Below are 13,733 nucleotides of genomic sequence, written 5' to 3' on the forward strand. Positions count from 1 at the left end.
ATAGGGACACGTGTCGATATGTTTGTGGTTGGTAGAGAGAGAAAACATAAGTGTCAGTTACTCTACTCATTTCAAAATTTTGTTTTTTTTAAAAAAAATGGCGGGCTGTCCGAGGCGGTTGCTAAAAGAACAGAAGCTGATTTGTCGTTTTATGATAATATCTACTGGAAGAAGGTCAAGTGCTGAAACAAATGCAGCACTTCGACAACTTCTGGTAGATACACTGTTTTATCGAAAAGACAAATCAGTTTCTAATATAAATGCCATAACAATGTTCCCCCTCAATTAATGCAGTAATAAAGGATATTAAACTCCAAACGACTCTTGGAAATCTTTCAATCTGAGCCATTGATAATGAACAGTCGCAAGGATATTTATCTCCCTTGAATATCACTATAAATACCTGCACAAGTTAAACAAAGTTAAGCGTACATAATATCAAATGAAAACTAATGTGAATGAAGAAGCAGAATCTAATCCAGAAGCCGAAGCAAGAATGTTCATAAAACAACTTGCTGAGTTTTCTAAGAAGATGTTTGAAGATATCGTTCTTTATATAATGATCCTTGGATCAAACTCCTGGAGTTGTAATGTGAACAATCAAAAAGATTGTTTGCTCTTATTAGGATTAGGATGCAGCACCATTCCCTTCCATAAGCATTCTAATGCAATAAGAGAGTGCTAGTGGATCAATGATACTGGAAAGCTTAGTAGGATAAACTGTGTAATCATTCTGCTGATATCTTCAATTGTACCCCTTGTAATGTAATGCATCTGATTATATGAATAAAAGATTTCGATTTTCCATACTTCTTGTGTTGTTCTTATTTCTGAATATTTTTACTGGATTAGAATAAAGAAACAGAAGACACGTGAAAACAGAAGATAATAAACATTAGTTATGATAAATCAATTAATCCAAGAACATTACGAAAATACGAAAACTTATTCTCAGGAAGTGGTTTTGTAAATATGTCTGCTGCTTGCTGATCAGTAGGGATGTATTCTAGACGAATATTCTTCTTTTGCATATGATCTCTAATGAAATGATGTCTGATATCAATGTGCTTCGTTCTGGAATGGAGTACTGGATTATGTGAAATAGCAATTGCACTGGTATTGTCACAAAATATAGGTGATTCAGAGGCTTGAACTCCGTAGTCTTTAAGTTGTTGTTGTATCCAAAGCATTTGAGAACAACAGCTTCCAGCAGCAAGATATTCTGCTTCTGCAGTAGACGTGGCTATAGAAGTCTGCTTTTTGCTAAACCAGGAGATCAACCTGTCACCAAGAAATTGACAAAAACCACTTGTGCTTTTCCTATCCAGTCTACATCCTGCATAATCAGCATCTGAGTATCCGATAAGATTAAACGATGAGTCCTTGGGATACCAGAGGCCTACATTTTGAGTACCCTTCAGATATTTTAAAATTCTTTTACCAGCAATGAAATGTGATTGTTTAGGATTTGATTGAAATCTAGCACATATACAAACATCAAACATAATATCGGGTCTACTGGCAGTAAGATATAACAATGAGCCAATAAGACCACGATACTGAGTTACCTCTACTGGAGTTCCCCTTTCATCTTTATCAAGATTGGTAGACGAGCTCATAGGAGTGGAAGCAGCAGAGCATGCTTCCATCCCAAACTTTTTTAGTAGTTCCTTTGTATACTTAGCTTGATTGATGAAGATTCCAGTATCAAGTTGCTTGATTTGAAGTCCTAAGAAAAATGTTAATTCTCCCATCATGCTCATCTTGAACTGTTCCTGCATTAACTTAGCAAACTTTGCACATAATTTGGGGTTAGTTGACCCAAATATAATATCATCAACATAGATTTGAACTAATAATATGTGTTTACTTTTTACTAGGGTAAACAAAGTCTTGTCCACGGTACCAACGGTGAAATCATGGTTAATAAAAATTGTGAAAGTGTGTCGTACCAAGCCCTAGGTGCTTGTTTCAGACCATAAAATGATTTGTGTAATTTAAAAACATGATTCGGTAATCGATGATCAGAAAAACCTGGAGGCTGTTCAACATAGACTTCCTCTTGTAGTAGACCATTGAGGAACGCACTCTTCACATCCATCTGATACACTTTGAAATTTTTGAAAGCAGCAAAGGCTAAAAATATTCTGATAGCTTCGAGCCTAGCTACTGGTGCAAAGGTTTCATCATAGTCTATTCCTTCTTCTTCTCTAAATCCTTGTGCAACCAGTCTTGCGTTGTTTCTGACAACTATTCCTTCTTCATTTAGTTTGTTTCTGAATACCCACCGGGTTCCAATGACAGCTTGGTGAGATGGTCTAGGTACTAGAAACCAAATTTTATTCCTCTCAAATTGATTCAGCTCTTCTTGCATAGCTTCTATCCAATTGGGATCCAGAAGAGCTTCTTTAATCTTCTTTGGTTCATCTTGAGAAATAAAAGCAGCATGCATGTATTCATTTATCATCTGCCTTCTGGTCCTTAGCGGAGCTGCTGGATTTCCAATCACCAAAGATGGAGGATGAGATTTTCTCCCAAACAAAAGGATTTAGATTATCTTTATGTAAAGAAGTAGATTGTTTTGGAATATCAGCTTCTGGTTCTGGAATGTAAGCTGCTGGTTCTGGAATGTCAGCTGCTGGTTCTGCCATAAGAATGTCTGGTTCTGGATTTTGAATATCCATGACACGTGCTTCTGCATCATCTTCACTATCTAGTTCCAGATGAACCCTGTCTAACTTGTTACTTAGATTAGATATGTTAGTAATCTCGGGAGCACTGCTGTCTTCATCAAAGACAACATGAATAGATTCTTCAACATTGAGTGTTTTATTATTGAAAATTCTAAATGCCTTACTAACTGCTGAGTATCCAAGAAATATTCCAGCGTCAGATTTTGAATCAAATGCAGCTAAATGATTTTTACCATTATTATGCACAAAGCATCTACAACCGAAAACATGAGAATAAGATACATTTGGTTTACTCTCTGTCCATATTTTGTAAGGAGTCTGATTATTCGTCTTGTTGATCATTGTTCTGTTTTGTGTGTAGCAAGCAGTATTAATAGCTTCTGCCCAGAAGCGCTGAGAGATGTCTGTATCTGCTAGCATTGTTCTAGCAACTTCTTTAAGTGTTCTGTTTCTCCTCTCAGCTACTCCATTTTGTTGGGGCGTCCTGGCAGCTGAATATTCATGATGAATGCCCTGTTCATCTAGATATATCTCAAGAGTCTTGTTAGTAAATTCAGTACCTCGATCACTTCTGATTCTAATGACAGAAACTGATTTTTCATTTTGAACCTTTTTCAGAAGTTTGATCAGAAGGCTACTGGTTTGATCTTTTCCAGCAAGAAAGATTACCCAAGTAAATCTAGAGAAATCATCAACAACAACAAAGGTGTATCTCATTCCCCCTAAGCTCATGATAGGGATTGGACCAAATAAGTCCATATGCAATAATTCTAAACATCTTGAGGATGATTTGCTGCCTTTATTTTTGAAACTAGATCTTACTTGCTTACCAAGTTGACATGCAGAACATACATGATTCTTAACAAAATTTATGTCTGGCAATCCATCGACTAAGTTCTGCTTTCTGAGATTGTTGATAGACTTGAAATTCAGGTGATTCAATCTCTTGTGCCACAGCCAGTGTTTATCACTTAAAGATGCAACTAAACATGTAGGAGCAATGATATGATCTATGTTCCATGAAATTTTATAGGTGTTGCCTTTTCTAACTCCGGTTAAAACAGTAGAGTCATCAGCATTTTTAACTGTGCAAGTGTGCTTCTGGAAAGCTACTGAAAATCCATTATCACATAATTGACTAATACTGATCAAGTTATAACAAATATTTTCAACTAAGAGCACATCCTTAATAGTGATGTTACCATGGATAATCTTACCCTTACCCACGGTTTTACCTTTTGAGTTGTCCCCAAAGGTTATCTCTGGTCCAGCACAACTCACTATTTCTGATAATAGAATCTTCTGTCCAGTCATATGTCTGGAACATCCACTGTCCAAATACCATGTTGAGCTTCTGATCTTGGCTTTCTTCACCTGTACCTGCAAACACAAATTTTAGTATCTGGTACCCAATCTACTTGGGTCCAAGCCTTATTAGTCCCTTTGGAACCTACATTTGTACAATTCTTGTACTTTGGGTATCCATGGAGGTGTGTGCAACAAAGGGTCTGTTATTTCTAACATTATGCATTTTAGCATGTTGTTCTTCCCTTCTGTTTCTGTTGTCTGGCCTGTATCTCTTCTGAACAGGTCTAGAATTGTAGTACTGGTAGTTTTTAACCTTCATAGGAGGTTGTCTTCTTGAGTTGAATCCTCTACTGGATCCAGAATTCTGGTCAACTCTTTCCTTAGGTTTAACATAACCCAGACCATAATGCATCTTTTTGTTCATCTGATTTACATTCCTTTCAATTGAAGCAGTAGGTACTTCTGGTTTCTGTACCACACTGGATTTCACAAAATGAATGTACTTCTCTTTGCACATATCGAGTTTTGGCTTAGTATTTGTTTCAGAAGTGCCTTCATCATTACAAAATTCGAGACCACTCTTGTCTCCAGATTGTTTTTGTAACTCTTGCATCTTTTCGAGTGAAATAGAGGACTTGTTCCAAGCATTCACCAGTAGCGATAACTTCTGGTTTTCAGAGAGCATCGTCTGGTAATCTGCTTTTACTCTTTCATTCTCAGTTTTTTAATTTACTCATCTCAACTTGTAAATCATTATAGCTGTTTACTTGCAAGCAAGTTAACTTACTGTTCTGATCTCTTAAGTTCTGATTTTCAATCTTAACTTCCTCGAATGATTGAGAAAGTCTTGAATACTCTTCTACCATGTCGTGTAATGCTTTGACTAAATCAGTGCGTGTAAATTCATCATAGTCAAAGTCAAATACCTCTCCGGATGTCGAGGTTGATTCAGTATTTGCCATCAGACATTTGATCTCATCTTCATCACTGTCACTTGAATGGCTTTCGGAACCAGAAGATTCGGAACTTGAGTCTGCCCATTTGGACTTACTTTCTTCTGCAATCATTGCCTTTCTGTCTCTTCTGGTCTTTTTATCATTGCGTTTGACACCCTTCTTCTTCTGGTCATCTTTCTTTGGTTTTGGACAATCAGCAATGAAGTGTCCAACTTTGCCGCAGTTAAAGCATGCCATATCACCAGATGGTGATTCCTTTTTGAAGTTGCGGTTGGGACTTTGAAATGTTCTGTGATTCTTTCTCATGAATCTGAGAAACTTCTTAATAAATAATGACATTGCGTCATTGCTTATCTGTTCAACGCTTCTCTCAGAAGTACTTTCTATAGCAGTAGCAGAAGATGAACTTGGGGCAACTGTAGCAGTAGAGTTAACAGTAGCTACGAGAGCTTTGGTTGGTGGAATTTCTAAGGGCTCTTCTCCACTTCGAACTTCAAGTTCAAACTCATATGCCTTCAGATCTGAGAACAAGTCATAAAGTTCTAACTTGTTTAGATCCCTGGAAGCTCTCATTGCCATCGTTTTGACGTCCCATTCTCTGGGTAGGGCTCTCATTACCTTTAATACAATTTCTCTGTTGCCAAAATCTTTCCCAAGAGCTGAGAGTTCATTGACAAGGCTGCTGAAGCGTTCATCAAATTCATTCATAGTTTCTCCAGCCTTGATCTTCATATTCTCAAACTTTTGCATGGCTACAGACAGTTTGTTTTCCTTAGTTTCTTCGTTTCCTTCACAGATCTGAATCAATTTTTCCCAGATTTCCTTGGCAGTGTGACACATCTTGATTTTGCTGAAGGTATTTTTGTCGAGCGTCTTGTACAGAATATCCTTTGCAACGTTGTCAAGATTGGCTTTCTTCTTGTCCTCACTTGTCCATTCATATCTTGGTTTTTCCAGCATCTGAGGTGCACCTTCGGTGATAGCAACAGCTGGATTTGGCTTTAAGATCTTTAATGGACCATCTGTGATGACATACCACATGTCATCATCTTGAGCCGCAAGATGAGCTTGCATTCTGATTTTCCAGTCATCAAAGTCTTCTTTTGAGAACATTAGAATTTTGCTGAAATGAGCCATGTCTGTTAAATATTTTTCAGAAAAAGAATAACCCGCTCTGATACCACTTGTTGAGGATCGGGTTGAGTTTAGAGGGGGGTGAATGAACTCAACGGCAAACTTAATCGATTTTTCAGAATGACGTGCTAGAATCCAGTTAGAGATGCTAGCGGTTCTTTGTTCAAGTTTAAAGACCAGCAGATCACAAGATAATGTGCGGAAACGATCTGTTGGTTAGTGGGTGAAAAATAGTAAAACAGAAAAGCAGTAGATAGCACAGGGTTTGTTTCTGGAAGTTCGAAGATGAATCTTCTACGTCTCCCCTTCTTCTGTTTTCAGAAGGTATCACTAAAAGACTTTGGTGAACAGTTGTACACACCCACTTCAACAGGACTTGCCATTTGCCTACTGAAACTCTTAGTTTTACAACTCAACTACTTGAATGATCTTAAGTTCTGGAAAGGACTCTTTTCCAGTTACAAATTCTTCTATTAATGAGATAGTGAAGTAAATAGCTTAAGAAGAGATAACGAAAATAGCTAGCACAATATGATCTCAAATGATCAAATGTATGCAAAGAAGCGTGTGCTGCTTTTTCAGTGTTGAGCTTTTAAGATAACTGAAAGTTCTAGCGATGCTCGAATGATATTTTTCTGATTGAGATTCGTTCACTTCTTATTTCTTGAAAATTCCTTCGTCTCCATATATAGGCTTTCTCCAACGTTCTAAAAACTGAACGGCTCTTTTGACTTTTCAGTGGTTAAGCTTTATTGCTGAAAATGGACCCTGCATAATACATTAAAGCAATCAGTCTCAGTTCATACCAAAAATGGTAAGCCGTCTTAAATGTTCCCGTTCAACATTTAATGACATTTAATGAAGCAATAAATGCTGGTATCACGTTAATAGATCAACGGTAATATTTAAAGACTTGAGATTTGCAAAATTCTGCTAGTGTTTATTTCGAGTTTTGTATTCCTTCTAGTTCTGGTTTTAGCTAAGAAGTCACTTGTTAAGTAGATTAAGTAGTACTTGATAAGTGCTGCTACTGGTTTTAGCGCGGTACAAGTGCTTCTGGTTTTCTGCTTATTTACATCTACTGGTTTTGTACTTAAGCCAGCATCTACTGGTTTTTACTAGCATCTCCACAACAAAATTAAGTCTAACATATGTACTGAATTATGAACCTCTATAGTTGACTTCAAATATGTCTTACGAGGAAATGCCTACGCAGATTCTGGATAGGCAAGAAAGAAGGCTTCGGAAGGTTATTCAAATGGTCAAAGTCAAATGACTAAATCATTCGGAGGAGGAAGCTACTTGAGAAACTGAGATTAACATGAGGAATTGCTACCCGGTGTTATTCGGTAAGCCTTAATTTCGAGGATGAAATTTCATTTAAGAGAGGGATGAATTGTAAGCTCCAAAATGCGATAACGCAATCCAACTGCATGCAAATCTAGGAAAATTAGAAAATGCATAATTAAATTATTTTAATTGTATTAATTAAATTTGGTAGGCATGTTTACATGTTAAAATGTGAATTTTAATTAGAATGCATAAAACAGTATTTTTAAGGGTTATTCAAGATGCCACCGAGAAACGGAGACCGGGGACTGTAAAGGAAAAATATTTTTATTAAATGATTATTTTTAATTATTTAATATATGGTATATTTAAGGCGTATTTTTTGAAAATGGTGTTTTTTAAATGTTTTTACATGCAGAGTCATATTTTAAACCGGTAATCGATTTTGACAAAAACAAGGACTTTTAAAGGCTCGGTCAATATTTTCGAAAACTTTCCTAAATGAAATATTTTTCCTAAACGATATATTTTTCCAGAGGATATAGGACGGCTGTGGAGTGATCCTAGGTGGATGGAGGAGTGGCTGGTGCAAGGGTAAAGATGGGAGTCTAAAAAATGGGCAGCGCGACTTGGATTTGTGCGCGATCAAGTGAACCATGTATGTCCTCATGCATGGATCACTGGGTTGGTCTAGTAGGGGTCCTATGGGTTCGATCTTGATCCTAGGAAGGTTGGTTAGGGCCGGGTCTTGTTGGTTTGGGGCTAGGAGCGAAGAAACTTGGGGAATGTTAAGGGCTAGGTTTTGGAAAATTTGTGCAGAAAGTTTCAGTAGCTTCCCAGGAATTCAAATGATTTTAAATGGCTTTAATTGGGTTGAAAAAGTATGGTTAGGTGTTAGTAAGCAATGGTTAAAGTATGGTAAAGTTTGGTTAAGATTCAGGTTGATTCGGGTTAAAACCGGGACTTCGGTTCAAGTTTTAAAATGAACTACGAATTTAGTCAATGAGCTTAAGTTTACATCTAAGAAATGTTTATGGGAGTGTTTTAAGGTGTTATGATAAGTTTGGATAGATACGGGTCGAAGTTTTATCGAAACGGTCATTTTACACTTGAAAAATATTAGGAGTCCTGGCAGTGTCCTGAATTTTTTAATTAATGTTAAAATTTTTATTTTGAAAGGATATGAAATTTTATGATGGAAAATGCTAAAAGGTGTGTTGCATGCGTGGTTCTAAAAGAAAACGAGGACTATACATGTATTTTTATAAAGTGATGGGAACGATGAAATTTTTTTTGAATGAATTGATTTGAATGTGACAATAAGAAAATAGGGATTCGTGAAAGACAAAGCCCCATAGGAACCCAATACCAAATTTTCCATTAGCCAAGGCCGAGTAACGAAAAAGTGGTTGTTGTTGTCCCCGCCAACTATAGGCCAAGGCACATAACAGAAAAGTGGCTAATGTTGCCTCACCGCCTGGTACCATGGTTACAGCTGAGATTGATCAATCGACGGAAGGATTAAAGGATGGCCATAATTAATGAACTGATATTACCCCAAATGAAAATGTATATGTATGTGATGAAAGGAAAAGTATATGATGAAGAAAAATGTTTAAGTTTATGCATGTCATGATAAAGATAATTAATTATAAGTATTTTTTACGGTTACATGTGGATGACGTATTACTTACTACTATGATTAAGGCTGACTGAGTCATTAGACTCACTAGATCTGAATGATGAAGGTGAGGACATTTCTATTGAGACAGGAGGGTTGGATGATTGAACTGGCTGGACCGACGGTGAACTAACCTGAGGATCTTGCTAGTTTTTCGCATAGTTATTGATTTTACAGTACTTTAAAGATTTCATGACTTTTGGAAGTAAGAGTGGTTTTTGAGAGGATTTATGGCGTTCATGCTATTTTTGAAAAATACTAGTTTTAGATTTGATTGGATGTTTACGATTTTATGAATTTTACTGCAGTTACTGAGTTTTGAGTAAAATAGATTATGAGTTTATTTTTTGGTGCAAAAATTATGTGTGTGTGTGTGTTCGGCCGAAGCATGGTGGATTTGAAAGAAAAAAAAAATTCTAGTATAATTTAAAGAAAAATGCGTAGGAATTTAATGTAGTAACAAAGCATGGCCATATCTTGTTCTAGGACTTCTTCTATTTTCGCCATTCTTTCAAAACTTCATCTTGACAATTTCAAGTGTGGCAAAAATCATATTTCTAGCATAAATTTGTTTCAAAACCATAAAACTTTTTTGATCTAAACATAAATCTTCTTGAAAAATGGGAAAACTCTTTATCAATTATTTCCTTCCTTATCGGGAACTCTTCCTACTTCGCATTAAATTCTTCGACATTATCTCAAAAATTAAACTTTTTCCACCTTTTGGTAGGACCTACTAACAATAAAAAAATATGACGATTTAAGTATAAAACTAGGAATAAAAATATTTGATAAGCAAGAATACGACAAAATAAAGTCTAAAAACGATATAGGATTCGTGCTTATCAGTGGATTTCTTGGCTAAGATGATTTGCAAGATATTGCCTTTATCCGCATATTTACCTAATACACATCGAAGGGCAGCAGCTGCATATTTCATATAATCAAAAAACAATGTATAATCAACTAATGTCTCATCGTTTACATCAAACATGGCTATACATTATCCGAATTTTTATCCTTTGTATGTAACCCAAATTCTGGAGTTGCACCAAATCACTTGTTTCATGACCTCTAAAAACTGCTACAACAATTTCCCATTTAACCAAATTTACGCCATTGTTATTGATATCCAAATGCAGTTAAGGCAATAATTATATCGTTAATTATCATAGATAAGTGCTGATTAGTGTGAAATGGGTTGCAAAACATCACATCATTTCACTAAATTCTAGGTAATTATGTGGGGACCCGGGCTCTAACTCTTTTCTTTGGGATTAAATGGATCGTTAATATAAAAAGTGGATCAAATTTTTGCTTTAAACATTACATCAAATGTTTATTATTCAAGTATGCATAATATATGTTATACAACACCCATACATATGTTCCACTACAAATGATACTAGTGTCTCATTCTAACATAATTTATACAAGTTTGGTTCTGAGTCATATTACAAATACAACCATAAGTAGTACAAATCTAGTACCAACTACTATTAGTCTTCTGCTATGCCCGAGATCTCCACGCTATGTCCATCTCTTATCCTCTGCGTGACCCAGATCCTGCCCCACCTGTTGTTATGCACACATACAAACATAACAACAGCCGGAAACTCCGGTGAGAACAAATCACAGTATAAACATGTATACATGCATGTAATCAATCTAAAACATGGAACATGCTATTATGAAATGGCATACATATAACCATGCAATGCGAATCAAATCATGTCTGGACTCGACTCGACTATAACTCTAGGGATCCCGGTGTGAATAAGACGTCAATGGCTGTCACCTACCCTCCCACTCGGGGTGACTGTACGTCTTATTCCTAGACTTCGGTCTGAGCTGTATCAACGACTGCAATAGGAGTCAGGGCTGCTCCTAAGCTGAGATACACTGAACATCTAGATAGTTGACAATGGCTGTCAACGACTCTCCTATCTTAAATGCAATGAATATCAATCTGTAAACAAAGCATGCTCATATTCATATCTGAATATCACAATGATCTTATTTGCTTGAATACAATTCTATAATCAAAGCATAATCATGTTACAAGATTTGGATATAATTCTATAAACAAGTCATAAACATATTACCATATATACAACAATACTAGTATGTGATTTTGGTTGGGAAACTCAAATAATATCTTATTTGAGTTGTGGCTTCCCAAACAAACATGGCTTATACCTTTCTTGTTGTAAACTAAATCGAAGTCTCGAAGTCGGGATACAAACTGTCACTCCAAATCTGAAATGGCAATGTTGAGACATACAATATCAATTCCCAACTCAATTCAATACATATACTATCAATGATCAATCTCGGTATAAACTTTAACGGCATAACGACGTAATTCTCGATACCGATAACTCAACCAATAATCAGTATATTCTCTACAAGCCATTACATCAATAACAACACTCATAATCTCCCCAAAATCTGCATCTTTTCAGCACATATATGCTGGAAATTCCATAACAAATTGCATATGACCTCCGATATTCGATTCGTTTGCCAATAATCGTTACTTAGAATCACAAGAACATATATCCACAAGCATACCAAAGTTTCTCCAACATGTAACTTTCAAAACATGGTGAAACTTAAAAATACTTACATCTTCTTGTAGATAGTGATGAGAGGAACAAGAATTTAAAGTCGGATTCAAATTTGGTTGGTTGGATTTTGCATAATCTACTTTCTACAATAGGCATGAAGTTGTTAAGCTTTGCTGAATTCTCTTTCCTCGTTTCTTGCCGTAGGAGATGAAGAATGAAAGGATTACACATTATATAGGTCATGCCATGTGTCATCTTAGTATGCATGCTGGATTTCTCGCGCATATGCGCGTCCTCAACTCGCGCATATGCGCGAGACATAATGTCTCGACATCAACACTTCGCGCATATGCGCGACTTATCTCGCGCATGTGCGCCGAAGTCTCTGGAGGTGTCGCGCATATGCGCCACTTCTTTCTGCGCAGATGCGCCGATGTCTCTGGACTATCCGCGCATATGCGCGCCACTCTTCGCGCATGTGTGCCAATGCTACTGTAGGTGTCGCGCAGATGCGCCACTTCTTTCCGCGCATATGCGCCACTGCTACTGTAGAAATATTTCATTTCTTGTGCCAACCGTGGGTGCGGGACTTCCCAGACCGCGGATGCGGTCCTGCTTGACCCATAATTTTCCGATTTCTTTCTATCAATGATAATTATTGGGCATTACAAATTAGTACTTTAAAATGTGGGTAGGCTTGACTTAACCGCTGATTGCTATGTCTAGGTGGGTTGAATCTCGAATTTAAATTTGTAATAATATTTAAATAAATATATTCTCAAGAATTTAAGGGAGTAGTCCTATAAATAAAGGTAAGATCATTAATTTCTTCAATTCCATCTCGATTGACACTTTTGAATAAAAAAAAATGACAGCGAGCTAATTATTTTTTTAGTAAATGATTTAAATTGAGAGAGATTCAAAAAATAGTAATGAATTAGTGTAATTTAAATGTGAAAATTTTCATTTATAACTTATATATAAAAAATAAATGATGTCGTAGACTAGTTTAATTGAAAGAATTTACCTAAATGATACTTCTCATATTATCGTTCAATAATCTAATTTGTAAATCAATACGATGAAAAGAAAAAAAATATAATTTAATATCCAGTGGAAATCTTCTTTTGGCATTGCTAATTTTAAAGTCGTTTATTAGTAATATTTTAATTTTATTTAATAGAATAACTATTCGTGTCTGCCTTTATCCATTTAGCTTGATATATAATATTGGCGAAGGATACTTTTTTATTTACGACCTTCGAATTTTCAGTTTGCATATTAAATTTCAATGAAGGATATTTTTTATTTAAGATCTTTGAATTTTCAGCTTTCAAAATTAACTTTCCATTGCCTAATAAAAACAAAACTAAAGATATTGTTTGGTATATGATGTGCATTTCTAATAGTCAAAAACTTGTATGAGACAGTCTAATGGATTGTATTTTGTAAGACGGACCTCTTATTTGGGTCATCCATGAGAAAATATTACTTTTTATGCTAAGAGTATTATTTTTTATTGTGGATATTAGTAAGATTGACCCATCTCACAGATAAAGATTTGTTAAACCGTCTCACAGATAAAAATTTGTTAAACCATCTCATAAAAGACTTCTCTTTCTGACGCTCGTAATTTATGTACCGTTATTAATTATGTGGTGATGTGAATTTCCAATATGAAAGATAAAAATTTGACACATTCGTAATTTATATAATAATTTTTTTTAAGAAACGGCTATATATATCGATATATCGACAACGATAACAGCAAGTGTAGGAAGCTAAAATGCCGAATTTGATCATAATAAAACAGTAGTTATGCATACGCAATGTGTGTGTAAAATTTTTTTTTATCATTATCGATGGACTAAAGTATACTTTGACAATTTATGGAGTGACTAAATTGATATTTAAATTGTTGAAAAAAAAAATGTGTTGAAATTTAAAAAAAAAAAAACAAAACAACAAAAAACAAAAATGTAATATTAATATCATATAAGGGTAAAATTGGAAGAAAAAGTTGGTGTCCTCCTAGTAGTTACTATCATGTACTCAAACTTAATAAAATAGAATAGATAAAATAGATATTCAAGAAACGAGA

General features: G+C 35.5%; 1 protein-coding gene across 1 annotated transcript; it reads right to left on the reverse strand.

The window, feature by feature from the left end:
• Positions 1-2,456: 2,456 nt before the first annotated feature.
• Positions 2,457-6,474, reverse strand: LOC140835865 (uncharacterized). The gene is made up of 5 exons (XM_073201276.1): positions 6,453-6,474; positions 4,865-5,979; positions 4,477-4,668; positions 3,929-4,073; positions 2,457-2,785 (listed from the first exon to the last, which is right to left on the reverse strand). Exons 1-5 carry the CDS (start codon positions 6,472-6,474, stop codon positions 2,457-2,459), a joined length of 1,803 nt encoding a protein of 600 aa, XP_073057377.1.
• Positions 6,475-13,733: the final 7,259 nt, after the last annotated feature.

Source organism: Primulina eburnea, chromosome 7, assembly GCF_022965805.1.
Source record: "Primulina eburnea isolate SZY01 chromosome 7, ASM2296580v1, whole genome shotgun sequence".
In the NCBI taxonomy this organism is placed as follows: Eukaryota; Viridiplantae; Streptophyta; class Magnoliopsida; order Lamiales; family Gesneriaceae; genus Primulina; species Primulina eburnea.

Coding starts and splice junctions, on each gene's coding strand:
- LOC140835865 (XM_073201276.1), bottom strand. CDS start 6,474: ATGGCAAGTCCTGTTGAAGTGG. Junction 4,669..4,864: donor TCAAAGCATTACACGACATG/GTAGAAGAGTAT, acceptor TCTGAAAACCAG/AAGTTATCGCTACTGGTGAA. Junction 2,786..3,928: donor CTTTGGGGACAACTCAAAAG/GTAAAACCGTGG, acceptor TCTTTGATGAAG/ACAGCAGTGCTCCCGAGATT.